At 44.8% G+C, this 20430-nt stretch overlaps 1 protein-coding gene across 10 annotated transcripts in view; it reads left to right on the top strand.

Moving 5' to 3' along the window:
• The window catches only part of ARHGAP24 (Rho GTPase activating protein 24), a 278923-nt gene that overhangs the window by 179405 nt on the left and 79088 nt on the right, over window positions 1-20430 (top strand). The window contains exons 1-2 of one of the 10 annotated variants that reach the window (XM_069781451.1): window positions 13026-13298; window positions 13473-13593. The exons of 3 other annotated variants lie outside the window; for them this stretch is intronic. In XM_069781451.1, the coding sequence (XP_069637552.1) occupies window positions 13272-13298; window positions 13473-13593 (148 nt within the window). In that variant the 5' untranslated portion in view covers window positions 13026-13271. Of the gene's footprint in view, window positions 1-13025; window positions 13594-13773; window positions 13877-14179; window positions 14379-20430 lie in introns of those variants that run through there. 6 more of the 10 variants (XM_069781445.1, XM_069781472.1, XM_069781463.1 and 3 more) reach the window with 6 other exon arrangements.

Genomic DNA, 20430 nt, shown 5'->3' with positions numbered 1-20430 from the left:
ATACACCAAATAAGGGAAATTTACGCTTCTGATAGCGAATGCACATTTGCAGTTAGGAACATGCTCTATTTGTAGTATTAATGAGAAATTCGTGTATGCTTTTGAAGTACTCTTAGTCCAGTTGAAATTATTTAAAGGATTTTTACAGGACTTAACATACCCTGTGCATTATACTGTGCCTGAAGGTTGCCACTCACAGTACAACTGCACTGGTTGGAAAAGTTTTTGTTATCTATCCTTCAGTAAATAGTATTCGCCGTTTCCAAATGTTATTAAACAGTTATATCTCCTGGTGTGATAGTGTGTAGGATATAGATATGTATAGAATACTTCAGCCAAGGCTTTGCGGGTGCTTGTACTTGTGGATTGTGTGTGCGTGTGTGTCATATGGGAAGAATGATCCTCCTTAACATAGAGTTGTGTTTGGTTTTGCTTCGTTCCTCAAAGTTCCCAATATGCTTGTAATAGACACAGATGCAGATAGGATATAGCAGCCTTCAGGGTGTTTCAGCTTCTTGGCACTCTGTAAGGATTACATGTTTGGGTTGAAAGGGAAAAGAAATTGTGCTTTATTTTCTTGGAAAAGTGAAGGAAGGGAAGTATAGGAAAAGGTTATCCAAACAGTGTAAGACCATGCTGAGCTTGGAAGTATATTGGATTTGTTCAGGGCTGATTACAGTATAAAAAGTAACTTTCTTGTTTCCCAAAGGAGGAAGCAAAACTGCATCTTGTGTTCATGTCCACAGGCGTCAGGGTTGCAGTGAACCTGCTGCACAGGTCAGGGAAGCAGAGTGCGATGGAGGGCTCTAAAGAGCCCTGTGAAAAGTAAAAAGCCCATAACTATCATTGGAGCTGTGAATCTGTCCCCAAGCCTCTGTTTGTGTGTAAAATAGATCCTTCATGGAGTGCTGGCAACAAGCCTAGATGTTTTCTGACAGGGCGCTGCTCTCAGGATGTTTTGATCCTGCCCTTTGGAAGATACTTGTTATCTCTTTCTTCTCTAGCCTGGACTGACCAAGCAATTAGGGTTTTTTGAGTAGCTGCTTGTTGTGGTTTAACCCCAGCTGGCAACTAAGGACCACACAGCTGCTCGCTCACCTCCCTCACAGTGGGATGGGGAAGAGAATTGGAAGAGTGAAAGTGAGGAAACTCGTGGGCTGAGATAAAGACAGTTTAATAGGTAAAGCAAAAGCTGTGCGTGCAAGCAAAGCAAAACAAGGAATTCATTTGCCACTTCCCATCAGCAGGCAGGTGTTCAGCCATCTCCAGGAAAGCAGGGCTCTATCATGCCTAACAGTTACTTGGGAAGACAAATGCCATCACTCCGAATGTCCTCCCCTTCCTCCTTCTTCCCCCAGCTTTATATGCTGAGCATGACATCATATAGTATGGAATATCCCTTTGGTCAGTTGGGGTCAGCTGTCCCAGCTGTGTCCCCTCCCCACTTCTTGTGCACCTCCAGCCTACTCGCTAGTGGAGTGGTGTGAGAAGCAGAAAAGACCTTGGCTCCCTGTAAACACTGCTCAGCAGTAACAAAAACATCATGGCATTATCAACACTGTTTTTGGCACAAATCCAAACCATAGCCCCATAAAAGGTACTATGAAGAAAATTAACTCTGTCCCAGCCAAAACCAGCACATTCTCCACCCCTTATTCCGTACCATTTGTGTCATGCTCAGGTCCCACACTATCCAATACATCCTCATTACCCACCACCCCCTTTCCCATCCTTTGATACAATACACAGATATTATTCCCTTAGTCTATGGACCACCCCTGTAAAATGTCCATAAAATGCCCATAAAATATCCACAAAAGTCCACAAAATGTCCACTGAGTTCATTTAGTCCATGACTTTTGGGCTCCATCTGTTATGATGGTCACTCAGAACAAGAGAGGTGGTGTGTAGCATGGAGTTACTGGGCACCAAAGCCAGCTCAGGTCGGGTCGCTGCTGCACTTACACTGTTTCTTGTAAGGCTTGTCCTCTGTTTGGTTTGGGTGGTTTCTGCTTTAGTAATTCCTATAACATACAACTCAAATCATGGGTTACAACAATTTAAAGGTATATGCATTACAATTTCCGCCCCTGGTGCCTTTGGACCAGACCATAGGGTTTAACATTGCAATGAACTCCTCCCTTTGCTCCTGCTCTGACTTGGACTTATCCATAGACTGCAGTCCCTTAAGAGTGTACCTGCTCCAAGTGGAGCCTTATCTATGAGCCACAGTCTCTTCAGGCGTATACCTGCTGCAGCATAGACTGATCCACAGCCACACTCGCTTTGAGGTGCACCTGTTGCAGCGTGGCCTTCTCCATGGGCCACAATGCCTTCAGAGATATACCTGTTCCAGAGTGGTCTTACCCACAGCCACAGTCCCTTCAGAAGTAAACCTGCTCCAACATGGCCTTACCCATGGCTGCAGTCCCTCCAGGGGTGTAACTGCTCTGTCCATGCTCTGCCTTATCCATGGCCACACGCTTTGAGGTGCTCCAGCATGACCTCATGCACAACCACTGATGCTTCAAGGTGTACCTGCTGCAGCATGGATTCATCTGCAGCCATAGACGGTTCAAGGTGTACCTTCTCCAGTGTGGACTTACCCTTGGGCCACAACCCCTTCAGAGGTATACCTGCTGCAGCACAGATACCATAACCACAGCCACAGATGCTTTGAGGTGTACCTGCTCTGGTGTGGATTTACGCACAACCACAGACCCTTCAGGGTGTCCTGCTCCCACGTGGACTCATCCACAGGTCACAGTCCCTTTGACTCGAGTTCACACTGGAGTTCCAGCCTGTCCAGTACAGCAGCACAGAAACAGCAGCAATGCCCTGGCCATCTGCCAGCCCAGGCGCATTGCCATTGCTGTTACCAAAATGTTCCCAGGCACAGCAGAGTAAGATGATAAGCAGTACAGCAAGCAGTGAAAGCAGAAAGCAGCCACTAACAAGTACTAGACTCTAATATACAGTGAGGCAAGCAAGCCCTATAGCAAACACAGAAGCCTGTCAATTAAGAGCTAAGCAGCAATAACAGCTATAAATTTGATCTAGCACATTCCAGTCAAACCTGTCATTATCTTGAACTTTTTGAGACCCACGCTGGGTACCAAAAAGGTCTGTCGTGGTTTAACCCCAGCCAAAGTTGTGCAGCGAGTGTGACAGCTCTTCTCCAACGGCCAGCAAAAAATGGGCTATTCAGGTAGGAGGCTCTTTGGAGTGGTAAATTCTGGGATTCCTCAGGCATGCCCACCCCATACTGCAGCTGAGCAAGCTAAATTGGAAAGAAAATCACGGCTATACCCCATGTTCACTGCAGAACAGGAGCATGTCTGCTGAGGGCATCTCTACCCTAGGCAAAGCAAATATGTAATTTATTTTTAGCCTAGTTAATGACGGAGTAGTAGTGGTGGAGTGAGTAGTGGCAGTGCCTAGGGAATGAATGCATTACATTTCTGTTCCTAGAGCTGCGTCTCTCAGGTCTGTTTTAGATATTTCACTGTTGCCTCATTAGATTAATTTTGCTATCTGTGGAAAGGGGATAAAAATATTTATCTGCTTGCTGCAGCCTAGAGGAATAATCTGTTTGTGTTTATATAAGTCCTTTCTCAAATGTATTTTATTAGTATTAGCCATAGGAATAACTGTTCTCTTGTCTTAGTCCCTGGAAGACAGTAGTTAATACCCAGTAGGCCCTTATTATTTTAGAATTTACCTATGAGGGATATGGAAAATGAGCATTCACTACCCTTGTTTTGCCTCTGCTTGTTAAACTGCACAAAAGCCCTTTTGTGGACAGATGTGAGATTTCTGCCTTCTTACTGTGTTTTCTCTTGACCCTTTCTCAAAGTTAGAGCAATGCAAACTACAGAAATTTAGCTTTACCTTCCATCTTGCTGTTGAGTCCATGTTTTTGGAATAACCTACTGATCCCAGCTGTCAAGTTGCAGCTCATGTGTCTGTGTTTGAGTTTGGAAATGGTTGTGCACAGCTAATACTTGCCCCATCGCTGCTCTCTTCTCCTGGAAGCTTTGGAATAAATACAAGGTTGCATTATTCTATGCTCTAATGGGAAAGGAACAGTGTTTGATCTCTTGATAGAGACAAAGTTACACAGGGTAAGACAGGTCTTTCCTGGCACTGATGCTGTGATTTAGGAACACTACCAGGGTCCATATGTGTGAGTTGTGTATTATTAATATTTTATAAATTAGCTGTAAGTCACAGTGTTCTGTAGGACCTTTGAAGGTCCCACAGATGATATAAAAAGACAAAGCACTTTTGAGGAAGTGTGTTTTCACCCTCTCAGCAAAACAGTGGTTATCAGTGTCTAATTTACTAGCGTAGCTCAGCAGAAATGGTAGTATTGCCAAGTGTGTCTGAGAGTTGAGAGGTAAAAGAAAGAATACCCAGAAGTTTTAAGACAACAAAGATTCAGTATGTCTCTTTTTCTGTAAGTCTTTCTGTCCAGAACAAGAAGAAATCACAGGTCAAAGTCAGAGTTCATCTTCCACATGTGCTCTGCCCTTGGCCTCTTTTATTGAGCTGAGTATCAGAGGTGCTACTGATTACAGTCATTTTTAGGTGATGCTTCTCTAGTAGCAACAGGAGTGAAACCACCATCTCTTTTCATTGGAGCTGCTTTGCAAGTGTCAGGCTATTGTAAGTTTCAGTCATTTCAGACTAGGGTTGTGTTTGAACTGATGACCAAGGAGGGAACAGCTTTAAAGAGTCAGATTCGTAACTGTGGTATTGCAGATGAACTGTACCACCCTGGTGGTACGTGTCACTGAGCTGTTGGAAAAATTGCTGGGAAACAAACCCTGTGACTTGCAGGATGTGCTGTCTGTGTCTGCCAAAGGCAAAGAGTTTGAGAAGTTTTGTTTTCCATGTAAGAGCAAGTAATGGGCTTTTCTGGCTCACCTAGAGGGTTATTTTTCATGGTCAAACCTCAAAACCATGTTCATCTTCAGAACCTCTGCTTATTTTCCGTTTTCCTCTCTGGATTTGAAACCAAGACAGTACTGTCACCAGCATTTCACTGTGATGCAGAGGGAGACACAGGTGGAACAAGCATATGGCCACTTCTCAGCATATATATAACTTGATTTTGCTTAAGCACATGAGATACCAAAGTCCATATTTGGTTATGTCAGACAAGATGTTAATGGTGCATGTAAATAAAGTGCCAAGTTACTACGACAGAGAATATGCTGGAGTATCTGTCTTGTCTCATGTGCTCTCCTTGACTCAAAGTTGATGTAATAAGTTTTGAATCCACATCTAACTTTCTGAATTCCCCATTTCATTAATAATTTTTTGTTTATTCATTTTTTTTAAACCAAGGAAATAACAGCTGGTGTTTGCTTATGTAAAGAAGACAGATGCATCACACAAACACCATACTTTCCCAGCATCAAAACTGAAAGTGAGTTAATGTCTGAAGTGGAATTTGGATATAAATTTGTCTTTATGAACTTGTGTATTTCAAATGTAACAAACAAGATATAAGAGAAAGATAGAAAAGATGTTGTCCTTATGGATTACAACAGCACAATAATTTTTTTCTGATGTTTTCTTCCAGACCTGCTATAATGTTTCTCATGTCTCCTGTTCCCCTTATGAGTAAGCTCTTTGAAAAGTAGTATATTTTGGCAATTCCTTCTTGTGACTTAGGTCCTGGAGCGGGTTTCTCTAAGCTGCAAGGCAGAACAGCAGCCAAAAATGTAATTGGGCAACTTAAATGGTTGTGCAGCTGAGAGCCCTTCACATGGTACAGCTGACAGAAGCTTCCATGAGAAGACATCGGCATGTCCTATTCAGTTATTTGGACATCCCTGTGGGCTGCATGAATATAATCAACTCAAACCCCAAATGCACAAACATGTGGAGAAAGGCTCATTTCTTACATATCAGCTGAATTGGATTTGGACTGCAGTGAAGTTGGAAGGAAATGGAGGAAAGCACTCAGGAAGATTTATTCCTGTGTTTGAATATACAAAACCAGATGCTGCATCTGTATCTCATAGGAAATAATTTTTGTGCCTTATTCTCATTTTCTGTGATTGTAATCTCATCTTCCTCTTGACATGTCCATTAGTTTGCAGTTATGGTTGTGCATGTGACTGACTTTTCACCTACCCATGGAATGTGTATAGCACAGTTTTATCCAGCAGAGTAGTCAAAAGAACAGTTCAGCTTCTCATAGGAACATCTAGTAATGCCTATCATTGTAATGCTGCTTTTAGTAATTTTGAGGGCCAAGCTGACAGCTTTACCTTCAATAGAGATTATTTTATTGACAATGAGAGACTTGCTGATAATATGGAGGGCAGACCCAAATCTGGACATCCCTGCGTTTTCTAGGAGCTTTTAACAAAGAACCCAAAGTGTTCTTGTCACACTAAATTCCCTAAGCAGTATTTAAAGATTTCCCTCAGTAGTATTCTGTGAGTACCTACGCTGCTTAGCTGTCTTCCTTCATACCTCATTCTTTAATACATATGTGATCATGTTATTAAACATATGTCATAAAATACAAGGGATATGCTGGACAGCTAAATTTACATTAGTGATGATCCTTACAATTCACATTTCTGAGTGTTGTTGCTGCTTTTTTGCATGGGTGTAGCCCAGCTGGCACCTCTGAAAACGTTCCTGCTTTAAACTACTAAAACTAAAGGAAGAGGCCCGAGTCCCATTTAAGCACGCACTATGAAAAAAAATTGCTTTCTGAAGTCACATGAAGTATTAAAAATAATCCCAGTGCACTCAGTTACAGTTTCTCCAGTAATAACGAAGGATCTTTTCATTGGGATGTTGGAAACATGAAGCAAATATTTAAGCAGCAGACCCTGGACCTTAGAGGCGGAGCAGAAATTACTAAGCAGTTTGTTTCACCAGGTAAGAAATGTAATTTATTGCTGGTGATGGTACTAGGGAAGAAAGCAAAATGTCTGGCAAAACAGTCCCCCTCATCTCGGCCAGCTGGCAGGAGAGGAAAACTTGTTAAACAGCCTGGACACAGGGAGCTGCAGTCAGGATCATGACATTTACAGGCAGCAAAGTTGGTAAGTTTCCCATCTCCCTGTCCCTCCCCTTGTTCCCTGCCCACCTACATATGCAGCTGCTCCCTCCCCGGGCAGCCCTGGTGTCAACCGACATCCAAAAACTTCATGAACACAGCTGCATGGTGCTGTGGCCAGTGCTGGGACAGACACAGAAACACATGCCATTTACAAAAGATTGCTCTAAATATTCCCTGGTGCAACAGAGAGCAGAAGTGCAAGACAACAAAGGGAACAAAGAGAGATTTCCATGAATGGCAGGAAAGGTGGAAGGCTATTTATAGTGTAATTTTTATTGAGGGAATTCAGAAGTTGAGAGCATGGTCTTCGATGTAGTGCGCTTTGTGAGGCTATTGACTTGCTTAGGTTGTCGTGGTTTAACCCCAGCCAGCAACTAAGCACCATGCAGCCGCTCGCTCACTCCCCTCCCATCCAGTGGGATGGGGGAGAAAATCAGGAAAAGAAGTAAAACTCCTGGGTTGAGATAAGAACAATTTAATAGAACAGAAAAGAAGAAACTAATAATGATAATGATAACACTAATAAAATGACAACAGTAGTAATAAAAGGATTGAAATGTACAAATGATGCGCAGGGCAATTGCTCACCACCCGCTGACCGACACCCAGCCAGTCCCCGAGCAGCGAATCCCTGCCCCCCCACTTCCCAGTTCCTAAACTAGATGGGACGTCACATGGTATGGAATACACTGCTGGCCAGTTTGGGTCAGGTGCCCTGGCTGGGCATGAGAAGCTGAAAAATCCTTGACTTTAGACTAAACACTACTGAGCAACAACTGAAAACATCAGTGTTATCAACATTCTTCACATACTGAACTCAAAACATAGCACTGTACCAGCTACTAGGAAGACAGTTAACTACATCCCAGCTGAAACCAGGACATAGGTGAAATGTGTAATTCACAGAAATGGTGTTTTATCTTCTTTTTGAACTGCTGTGCTTGATCAGGAGCCATAACTCCTGTGCTTTAGACACTATTTTAAAAAAGCCCTACCCTCCAAAAAGGCTGAGGTAGCCTAAGTGTAACTCTTTTGCTTTTAGAGTGTGAAGACTTAAGGTTGTGATTTGGACACTGAATAGGTTTTAAGCGTTAGTTGTGTGCTTGTTGGGGGTTTTTTGAGGTACCAGACCAGTCCTTCAGAACATGGAATTATGTTCTGTGTCATGCTTTACACTTTTCACCAGTGATTAATCTTCATTTTTTGGTGGTGTTATCTTCTATAAGTCATGGTCCCACAGTATCTACCCTATTCCCTATGTGTAAGGTGTAAATACACACACCCCATTAGAAGACTGGGGAACAAAAGCAGGATTGCTGAGCTATCCACAGCAAATTGCAGAGTACACTTACCTAAGGATTTGAATATGACTTTGCAGTGTTAATGACCCATTCTGTTGCTTTTGATAGTTTTGCAGGTGGGCAAATTGGGGCATCATAGCAAATAGAAGTAATAACTTTTAAATTTGTACTGGGAGCAGTGATTTATCTAAATGGTGATCCCTTGCATTCAGAGTCTTCACCTTTGAGCGCTGGGCAGAGCAAGTGGCGAGGGAGCTCTGCAAGCTCACGGCATGGCTTTTCTCTGGGCTTCTTCAGTGCTCTCCCAAGCCCAGCTGATTCACTTAGGTGCAGTAACAGAGAGGATTCAGGCTAATCGTGACTTGTAACGAGGAATCCTACAGCACAAAGCTTTAGAGGTTTTGTCTCAAAGAGTTAAAAACTGACCACTGTTTTCCAGGGTAGTCTTGGGCCCAGGAGGTGACTGTTGTTCTTGCTCATATGCTTTTGACCAAACTATGCAGTAGACTTATGGGCTGGCTCCCAACAAAATGAATCCTTTTGATCTGTCCCACCATTATCTGGGAGCACCATACTCTGAGGGATTTAGGTGGATGTTCAGAAGGAATTTTCTCAGGAGGACAGAGAGGTTTAACCTCAGCATTTCCAATTACAGATGCTGCATACTTGCTGTGATGTGGTTCAGCTGTCTGCAGGGTAGTGGCAGTAGCAATCTCGTTGTGAGTTCAGTAGTGAAGTTCTCTAAATCTTGGCAACCATGGTCCTGCATTTCCACTCTTCTTTCCCTGCGTAGTGTCAGCCAACATCTGACTCCTCTGGCAGTGGCTGCCAGTTGAATGCTTACATCACTGGCCCACTGTTAAACAAGAGATGTGAATTAGTCACCAACAACACGGAAAAGGCAGAGGTTCTCAACACTTTCTTCACCTCTGTCTTTACCAGCACTGGGCCCCAGGCCTTGGGAACAAAAATCCAGGGTGATGCAAACACAGACCCATCATCAGTGAAGGAAGAGTTGGTATGTGAACTATTACAGGAGCTTGACCCCTACAAATCAATGGGCCCTGACAATATCCACCCAAGAGTGTTGAGAGAGCTGGCTGACGTCATTGTGAGGCTGCTCTCCATAATCTTTGAGAAGTCATGGAGATTTGGGGGACATCCCAGAGGACTGGAAGAAGGCTAATGTCACCCCCACCTACAAGAAGGGCTTAAAGGAGGATCCAGGGAATTACAGGCCCACCAGTCTTTCTTCAGTCCCTGGGAAAGTTATGGAATGAATCCCCCTGGGGGCTACCACCAGTCAGATGAAGCACGTGATTGGGAAAAGCCAGCACAGATTCACCAAGGGCAAATCATGCTTGACAAACCTGATCGCCTTCTACGACAAAGTAACCTGCTCGGTTGATGTGGGGTGAGTGGTGGACGTGGTCTACCTGGATTTCTCCAAGGCTTTCAGTACAGTTTCCCACAGGCTCCTCCTAGAGAAATGGATGCATTACGGTCTAGACAAGTGGTCTGTGCGGTGGGTGGGAAACTGGCTGACAGACCGCACCCAGAGGGTGGTGGTAAATAGCTCCTTTTCAAACTGGCAACCTGTCACAAGTGGGGTCCCCCAGGGATCGATACTGGGCCCAACGCTGTTTAATATCTTCATAAGTGATCTGGATGAGGGGATCAAGTGTACCCTGATGAAGTTTGCCAATGATACCAAACTGAGTGGGGAAGTGGATGCTTCGGAAGGGAGAGCCACCCTGCAGGAAGACCTGGATAGGCTGGAAGAGTGGGCTAACAAGAACCTTATGAAGTTCAGCAAAGACAAATGTAAGGTCTTGCACCTGAGAAAACATAATCCAGGAGCGGAGCACAGGCTGGGATCCACCTGGCTGGGGAGCAGCTCTGCGGAAAGGGACCTGGGGGTCCTGCTGGACAACAAGCTCAATATGAGCGAACAGTGTGCTGCTGCGGCAAAGAAAGCCAACAGGATGCTGGGCTGCATCAACAAGGGCATCACCAGCAGAGACAAAGAAGTCGTCCTCCCACTCTACTCAGCACTTGTTGGGCCACACCTGGAATACTGTGTTCAGTTTTGGTCCCTGCTGTACAAAAAAGATGTGGACAGGCTGGAGAGGGTCCAGAGAAGGGCCACAAAGATGACCAAAGGACTGGGAAGCCTGCCATATGAGGAAAGGCTGAGAGAACAGGGTTTGTTCAGCCTTGAGAAAAGAAGGCTTAGGGGAGACCTTATCACCATGTTCCAGTATTTAAAGGGTAGCTACAAAGAAGATGGAGACTCCCTTTTTACAAGGAGTTACATGGAAAACATGAGGGGTAACCGGTACAAGTTACTCCTGGGGAGATTCCAGTTGGACATGAGAGGAAAATTGTTCACGGTCATAAGAGAACAATCAACCATTGGAATAACCTCCCCAGGGAAGTGGTGGATTCCCCAACATTGGACACTTCTATGATTTGGCTGGACAGGGTGCTGGGCCATCTTGTTTAGAACGTGTTTTTGCCGAGAAAGGTTGAACCAGGTGATCTTTGAGGTCCCTTCCAACCTGGTATTCTTTGATTCTATGATCATTCCATAGATGAACGCACTGCAGGAGAAGCAGCTGCAGAAAGCTGGCTGCTCAGGCCTGGGAGATGGGTAATGTTTGTAGCTCTCTCATTGCCCCTCTGACTGGGTAGGGAGTTGTGAACTATTGAGAAAAACAACACTGAGTGGGATACTTGCTCAACATGACTGCAAGAGGCTGTGACCCAGGGCTGCATTCATATTAATGGCAGCATTCCCCTTGATTTCAGTAGGGGAAGGAGCTGCTGTGTAGCTTTGGAGTATGATGTATTGGGAGGGGACTATTCCCCTCCTCTGGTGACTTCACTGGGTGCAGCTGGTCCTCAAATGTGTTTTGAAGTAATTTCTCATTAGGATCAACTCAGGGGAAGTAACAGATGGCGAAGCGAGGGTAAATTAGTGAGAACTTTGTGCTCTGTTAATGCTCTTTCTCTATATAAATAATAGCTGGGGAGTGGAATAGGACCAAAGATGCTGTTACGTTTGTGGCTACCTCTGCTGCTATGTAAATGTTATACACTGCTTTGCAGCATGTTTTGTCGGCAATAGAAAGGGGTAGGAGGAATTTGCCAGCCCTTTCACAAGGGCAAAAATATTGCAGTTCTACTGCAAAACAAAATCAAAGCAAAGTTCAAAGACGTATGAGGGGAAACAAAAATGTGGAAGACAATTTTACATTAATGGCCAAACAGACCACACAATCACCTTCGTCTTTTTGATTTCAACTTCTTCCTATGAAAATCAGTGAAGCACACAAAAACCAGTGTCTCTCCTCTGATATTCCCAGTAACTCTCCAACTTTTTAGTGTTTAATTCCATTCTAAAATCTTCTATCTATAGATTTCTCTTTCTCTGTGTGTAGGGCGTGTGTTTGTATGTATATACGTAAATATATATGTAGGTACAGTACTACTCTAGCCTGGAGAGCTACTTCTGGAAAGCTTCTCTGGCAGTGGCAGTTTATTTGTTGAGATGAAGAAATAATTTTCTTGCAAATTTATCCTGACTTACAAAGTCACTAAGTATAGTCATGTAGTGATTCAGTGCAGCACAAACTACAAGTTATAGATGCCACCTTCTCACTAGTGTATATTATGTGATAGAGTCTGGATTTCTAGATGCTTTTACAGAGTAATGTCCACTGGCAGTAGTAAGACTTAACACTCTGTGGTTCAGACATCCTGGCTTGCTGTCAGGCATACTCTGGTGCCCACTTCACAGCTGAAGCAACTACTGGGAGAATAATTGTGGCTTTACCAGGCTTTTAAAATGCCACAAGTGGTTGTTGCCAGCCATCACCTGCACCTTCTCATTTCTTGGCTTATCCACCTGTGTGCCACAGTGTGAATGTATGTGAGTCTGGTGTGCATTTGACTGGAAGTTTTGCATCTAAATCTATTTCTGAGATCCCAGCTTAGACGTTGGCAGCAGTGCTGGCATCTGTGTCTTGAATGATGTTTTTTGCAACCTTTGTCTTCAGTGATTGTTTTCTGGCCTCAGTAATGAAAAGCTTTGCAAAAATAATTCTGAGATTTATTTTTTTTTCCTGGACTTGTCAACCTATGCCATAAACTTTCATATGCAGCGTCCTTATGGGCCACTTTGTACTCTTTTCCATGGACCTTATTAACAGCCCTGCAGGACAGACACTTCTGTTAATCATCCTCTTGAGGTGGTAACCAGTATGAAATCCTGCTCTGTTTCCCATGCTAGTGCTAACTCTGCAGTGGAAGCAGATGTTCAAACTATTGAAAACAACACAAAACAAAAAAAAACCCAACAGTGTGAAACTTTGTTTTTCATGGGGGCATTTGGATCTCTGAACAGCTCAGAGACTACTAAGGAGATACACTTCCTCCAGGGATCTTTTATCATAAAAGCAGCTTAACTGACTCATTCTTTCCCTGAGGATATTCTTAAAACAACTCCACTCATTTTGTCTTCTAGCGGTCAGAAACAGTACTTATTTTGTGCTGTCTTTCAAAAACAAACAAACAAGAACAACCCAAACCAAAAACAACCAAAAAAGTCAATGGCCATATTTCCAGGAGGATCTGGGCTACATTTAATATTAAAGGTCTGCACAGCTCACTAAATGCACGGGCTGGCTGGCACTCTATGTTCACTCAAGCAAGTGCTTCAGCGAAAAATTCAGCACTATTTTTAGTTCTCTTACAACAAACCACTTGATTGTAAGGCCTGGGGAACTGTGACATTGTGATTTCGAGGGGTCTGCTGGAAAAGGCAGGAGGACAAGAGACGGCAGCCTGCTAGCTACGACAAGGGCTCCCCACTGATGCAGAGAAACGCACATCCCGAGCAGGTATTTTAAATCATCTTGTAAGCCTTGGTCTGCCCACGAAATGAATCTGCTGGTCAGAGGCAGGGCATGAAAGCGTTAGCTGGCTGGCTCTATCTGCTCCTGCCCTTAAAGATTTCATTCCATAAATTCCTGTCCTGACCGTCAGCTTTTAAATCGTCTCTTCTCGTTTCCTAGCCTTTTCTGGGATTTTACAGGATCTTGGGCAAGTTAGCAAATGACAACAGCAGAAGAGAAGTAAGTTTCCCGAAGCGAGGGCATTCTGCTTTTAAAGAAACACAGCCGTTTCGGTGCCTGGGTGAGTAGCCCGTGACAAGTACTACAATCCGTTCCTCTCTGCTGACTGTATTAACTTGTAGAAGAAATCAGCCTGCCTTTGCCCGGCCAGCCGGCTGAGGAGGATTTGATCAGGGCCGACGTGGGGGGGGGGGGCGCGTGGAGGGTTTGCTAGCAAAACCCTCCACGGTTTTGCTCTGCCCCAGCGCGGTGGTCTCTCTCTCTCTCTCTCTCTCCCTCTCTCCCCCCCCCCCCCCTCTGGCAGCTCGCCTGACCTCCGTGCGTCCCCGCGGTGGTTCCTGCAGGTCGGCCCCGCGCGAAGGAAGCAGGTTCCGGCAGGTTTAGGGTCTGCTCCTGGCGTGCCTCGGGGCCCCCCAGGCGGGGCCCGAGGGGCGAGGTGGTTGCCGTTCCGGGGCGATGGAGTCACGGCAGAGGCCGCCGCCAGCGAGCGGATAGCGGGAGCGCGGGCGGGGCCGGCCGCGGCCCCTGGCGGCCCCAGCGGCGGCGGGCCGGCCGGCGTGCCAGCCGCTGCCAGGTGAGCGAGCTCGAAGCTGCAGATTTACGTCCCAGGCGGACACTGACTAGTACGTGCTGCGTCACAGCCCGCGGAGGTGCTGCCGGGGAGGTGAGCCGTCGGGTTTGGGCAGCATCCTGCCCGCCTCCTCCTCGCTTCCCAGCGAGTTGGTGCCGCTTTAAAGTGCGCTTTGTTTGAAGAGAGGATTTCAGCCTGCTGGTCACACGGGAGCTCCCGGCTTTCGCAGGGTGCTGGAGCAGCAGCGGGGCTTAGGCCGGGAAACTTTTGCGTATGTAAGATAACCTCGGGTAGTTGGCCGGTACTTTGCTGTCTCGCGTTTTCACCCTCTTGGTTTAGCTCGGTTGTGCAATGTTTGCAAATTCCTCGCTTTAGAGCCAGACCCAGACTTTGGGGGGAGCCTCGATGCAGTTTAGCTGCATTGCTGTGTTTTAAAATAACTGCTTCTATTTTACCCTTCACGGTACCGTTGTTTTAAAACGGCATGACGTGCTGCCTTTTTTACTTGGTAGAGAACGCAAGGAAGGAGAACTGTTGAATTCCCAGGAACTCTGTGTTTAAAGATCCTGCCTAGCCTTCAGAATGCTGAGCTGCTGCAGCCTCCTCTGTGTACTAGAAATGGCTATTACTGAAATGCGCGGTTCTTGCACCGCTCTCTGCGCTGCTGTGGTCATCTTCTCTGCCTCGGCTGCACTTTAGGTGCATCTGAAAAGGCAGGTGAAGCAGCAGTTTCATAATCAAGTTTTCAGTGTATTCTTGCTAGGCGTGTGTATTTGTACGTAAACAGTGCAGATGGCGCAAGGAGAGAAGCTATAGCATGTGTTGGCTTACGTTTGCATGAACCGAGTTCAGATAATTGGCTAATAATCAGTCATGTTCATGTGAGATTAGATAATTAATGTTTTGGGGCTTGTTTAAAAAAATATTCAAATATTAAAATCTAAATAACCTGTTTTGTTCTCATTGATTCTGGCTAGTCCAGATTTTTATCCTCCAGAAATAGTCTTCAACACTGATTGCTGAGTTGCTAGTCTCAACACTGATTACTAACATGAAGGCAAGTGGAATGAATGGTCAGATACTGCACGACCTGAATTCAGTAAACAGTGACTGCATGGTCTAGAACTCGTTATACTTTCTGAATAATTAAGATGAATTAGTTGGGCTTTTTTCTGGAAAAAGTAGAAGTGGATGAGATTTCATTAAAACTTCAATGACAGATGTTTTAGTGCTATGGCAAATAGCACTTCTCTGGGAGACACTGTACAGGTCTGTGTAGATGAAAGCTGTATGTCTGCTTACTGTGATCAAATGCACAAACTTTACCAAACTGCTGGAAAGGTTGACTGGATGTTTCTTAATCAGCATTGTATCTTCCCATCTTCCTCCTCCTGTTATCCTGAGTGTCTCATGGGCAGGTACCAAAAAAACCACTTATGGAAATACTCACCAATATGTCTTAGTACCATATTTGCATTTGCACAAAAGACACTTGGGCACAGTACAGTCCTGATACCTTTTAGGTAAGTGATACAGTTCGCAACTGGTATGTGCTAGAGTCAGCTGGCACAGGAGACAGTCTGTGTGACTAACTGCATCATCTAATGTTGATATTCTTGTACCTCTGTATTGGAAAGACACGTGGCCCTCAAAGCAAAAGACAAGCTCCGTTACCTCAGAGATACTACAGTTATTGTCAACTACCCTGCTTGAGGACAGCCCAAAATAGCAGCAGTTGAGTTGGTCTTTGGTAGTGTGGATTGCTCAGTATGAGAGGTAAGAGGAAGGTAGTTGTAATGCTCCTGAGAGCTGTTATGAAGTGAGCATGTGCTTACACAGTATTTGGATGTGAAATCTCTTCTTTCTCTTCACCCAGACCCTTAAGCCTTTTAATTAGGTCAGTGAGTGAGATGCTGTGCTGCTGGTCACCTGTCATGCCCTGAGCACAGCCAGAGGAGGTGGTACCACGGGATGTGTTGTAGCACCCCTGTTCTGGAACTGCTTATGGATATTGCAGAGCTCCCCTTCCTTGCTCTGCAGATGGCCTGCCGCTGCCTCTTGCCCTCTCTTTCAAAATGGGGTTATGCTTGTACTTAACGTCTGTGCAGGTTCAGAGACAGGGCAGAAATCTTAGTTCAAGGAGATGCAGTATCCTTCTGGCTTTACTGTTCTAGTTGGGATGAAAAAGTGATGGATTGCACATAAGCTCTGCACCTGGTATCTCTTGCAGGCTATAAATCCAAGTGTTGCAGCTCAAAAGGAAACTGTGAAGTCTGGACTGAGTTTGTCATTTAACTGTCAATTCAAAGAAATACTGGTTTCTGAGCTATTGGTGAAGATGAGCTGTTGTCAAATTCATTCTCTTTTCATGTCCTGTAAATGCAGAGCTGTAAATCACAGTTACATGGTCTGGTTTAAAACGGCTTTCTGGTTTTTTGTTTTGTTTGGTTTTTTGTTCCCCACTTCGTTAGCTAATTTTAACTGGAAGTAGCTTATTAATGAAACTTAATTTTCTAATGAACCCAGCTCATCCTTCTTAAGCCAAGTCTGATACAAACCCAAACTCATTCTAATCCTTAAGTCATTAAAAGAAGTCATTGACTTTCTGTCTGTGAATGTCAGATGGTAGCAGATTACTTAAGTACTTAACCTGAACATTATCCACAGACTGCAGCTCCCTCTTCTTCCAAGATATAGTTATGAAGTGCTTTAATAGAGTGCATGTAAAAAGTTGCAAGTTCTCAGTGTTCATTCCTGCTGGCAGAGGAGCAGTTATAACCCACTCTTGGGAACAGATCTTGTGAAAAATGTATTTTTTATTTAACGATGAAGGTAAGTGGCAGACTTTCAAAATGACCAGGAACATATTGGGGTCATTCAGGTTATGACAAGAGTTGGTCTGTCTGTGATGCTTCTGAGAACCTTCCCCTTTTCCAGGTAAACAGATAGATTCTTAACTCCTCATGAAAACCTGACCCCAGCTGTGGGAATGGCACTCTTGAAAACACGGCCATGAATTTTACTGTCAATGAAAAAGTAATATAGTTTTCAGGCTCCCAGAGATTTTCCTGTCTGCTGGCTGGATGCCAGAGTGCTGGGGACTGAAGTGTGGGTCTCCAGGCGTCATGGGCATCAAAGCTCAGGAAAAAGAGGAGGGCACCCGACTTGAAGGTAGGAGCAGTGCACATCCCCGGAGGGCCAGCACAGAGCACCAGCTGCTGCAGCTCTTGCCAGTGGGGTGCAGGTTTCCTAGCCCAAAGCTGTCCCCTGTTGTGACAGCTCACTGCTCGGCCAGGACCAGGCTTGTCTCTGCAGGTAACATCCTAACAACCCCGTGGGTCACCCACACAGTACAGTCACCAGGAGGGGTGTATAACTGGGAGAGATCACTTAAGGAGTTGGTGTGGCAGTTCTGAGAATATGCAGGTTGGATAAGACTGCAGATGTGTGTTACTGGTAGCTTGTAAACATACTGAGCCAAACTTGGAGATATTCATGTTGTTGTTAACTGTTTCCTGGTGCTCTTCTTGGATGATACCGTCTTTGCATGTAGCTGATTTGACCAGTGCACTTTTCAGTCCATCTGGCAGCAGGGTAAAGAGGTGGCCTCACTTGTACACGAAAATAAAAAGTCCAGCTTCTGTGGATGGGAAAGATGTCAATGAATACCTGAACTGACATTTTACACTTAACAATAAATAAAAGTGAGGCAGCTAGAAGCAGCAAAGAAAGTTTGTTAAAAACAAGTATCTTGTGCTTGGGGGTAGAATAGAATAGACTATTTCAGTTGGAAGGGACCTACAATGATCATCTAGTTCAACTGCCTGACCAGTTCAGCACTGACCAAAAGTTAAAGCATATTATTAAGGGCATTGTCCAAATGTCTCTTAAACCCTGACAGCGGCAGGGCATTGACCACCTCTCTAGGAAGACTGTTCCACTGTTTGACCACTCTCTCAGTAAAGAAATGCTTCCTAATGTCCAGTCTAAACCTCCTCTGACACAGCTTTGAACCATTCCCATGCGGGATAATACAGATAATATTAATCTATCTATGTACTTAAGAGCGTTTCCTGAAAATTTGTGCAAGAGCTAACACCATCCAGCAGTTGTTTCAGCTTCCTTGTTTACATTCTGCTTCAGGCTTTGCTTGGTTCACTTTGTTCTCCCCATGGGATATGTCCATTGCAAACAAGCTGGATTTGTAATGAGAAAGTGCTAAGTTTCCAATATTAAGTGGACAAACCCCCAAAATGTTTCCTCTAACAGTAAAAACCCACTATGTTTTTTCTATGGATTTGGAACATCTGCCACCTGGGGAGCTGAGTGATGGTGTTGTGTTACCAGAGGAAAGAGATGGTGTGTTTTAGCACCATTTGTTTATGTCCTCCTGTGACCTGCCATTGAGATCTTTGTTTCAGTATAGAAGAAAAGGATGGTCAGTGGCTTTGGAGAGCTCTGTTACTTCACATTCCTAACACGAAAACTAATGAAGTGATAGGATGAAGGTGTAAAACACAGGTCCCGAGTGACTTAAAATATGGGAGAGACAGCCGTGCAGTCGGATCCTGCAATAATGGTCAAAGATAAAATGGAAGAAATCTATCCTTATTAAAAGTGTTGTGTGCAATATATTTATTTAGGCACTCAGAATCAGAAGAGCTGTGGCTTCTTTGAATAAGAAATATGTCTTCATTAAATATTTTTTTCATTTAAACTAAATTTGAAGAGGTTTGAAAGTAGAATTCTTCCTTGTGGAATTGGATTAAGCTTTGATTGTTATATTTCCCTCTTCTACATCATCTTTTCTTTCTCAGATCCACAAATAGCTTTTTCATCCTGGTTGCTACTGGCAAAAGCCTGTAAATCGGATTTTTGGACACATACGAGTGAATCAGAAATGCTGTGGTTGGAATTTTTGCAGTCATTAGAAAGAGGCGCTAAGCGATGCAAAGTCAATCAGCCAGGTTTAAGAAAACTCAAAGTTTTTTCAGAAACAGCATGGTGATGAGTTAGTGCCAGCAACCTCACTGCTGAATCGCGGTTATCATCTGCCTCTCTGCAGCCTGCGTAAGCTGTACTGTGCAGTCTTTCTGCAGAAACTAGGTTGCACACCTTACCCCCATCACACCTGTATTGTCTGGTGACCATTGCTGGCAGGAACGAATCTTGAACCACAACCTAGTGCATTTAAGTACTGACATCCTGAGGGGAGCAAATGAATATGGTCTTATGTTTGCTTTTTTTCTGCATCCCCAAAAGATGTGATGATAGACTGGGAAATACACAGCTTACTTTGCCTTTCCCCCCGGGTACCCTGATACGTGGCAGAGCCTGCGGCTTGTGGCTGGGGGAGGCAAGGGGGAGGCTGCTGTCCAAGAGCAGAGGAAGCTGTTGGATGAGCAGTGGAAAGAAGATGCTGAGATCCGTCATCACAGAAGTTCGTACCTTAAGCGGTCACTGGTCCTAAAAGAGTGTGAGGCCACTGCTGAGATCTGCTTTGTAAAGGGCTTTGGATACCCTGAATAGCGTGTTGTTCACCAGGCAAAATGGGAAGGGTAGCTGCTTAAGTGCTTCATCTCTACTCCTGTCCTCCTTCCAACCTTGCGAAACCTAACGTAACACCCCGAGGTTCACAGATGATGTGGGGAGGACTGTTAGGGGAAAGAAACAATGCTGTGAGAAGATGACAAATAACATAAACTTTTGGTAGCTTTAAGGGCACCCAAATGAACTGTCAAAAACATCCGCTGGGCCAGCTTTCCAGCAGCAGTACAGCTGCTCACTGTGGCTGTTGTTTGCTGATTGAAGCATAAGGTATCCAGGCTCTCCTGGGAGGGTTACCCTCATCTGCCAGCCCTCCCTCTCTGGCCAAGTCATGGTCCTGACTGTGTTTGCATCCTCCTGCTTAGCAAAAGGGTTCGGAGGCAGCAGTGAGTTCTCAGGAAATGGTGCAGTCACTGCTGTGTAATTATTACATCAAGGACTGTAAAGTATTTGCCCTGATCCATGACTTGCCTTGTGATGCTGGCTGGTCAGGCCGGCAGCTGGCAAATTTTTAAGCTGATGCAAGGTATCGTGCTCTACAGCGGTATGTGCGAAATGCCCTGGGGACAAAATCTACCCCTAACTTTGCAGATTGCTGTGGTAGAAGCGGCAGCCTAGCTCTTGCCCTTGCACACACCTTCTCCTGTCCCTGTCTGCACGTTGCTCACTGCCCTTGCAGCTCAGGATGTCCTGTCCTTCAACCCTGTAAGAACCCAGTCACTGGTGGCTTTCAGGTTCTAAAGTATTGAAAGGAGCTGATTTCTTTTTTTAACACCAAAA

Source organism: Haliaeetus albicilla, chromosome 1, assembly GCF_947461875.1.
Source record: "Haliaeetus albicilla chromosome 1, bHalAlb1.1, whole genome shotgun sequence".
Classification (NCBI taxonomy): Eukaryota; Metazoa; Chordata; class Aves; order Accipitriformes; family Accipitridae; genus Haliaeetus; species Haliaeetus albicilla.
Note: the sequence above shows the minus strand (reverse complement) of the source record. Positions and strands in the feature narration are given on the sequence as shown.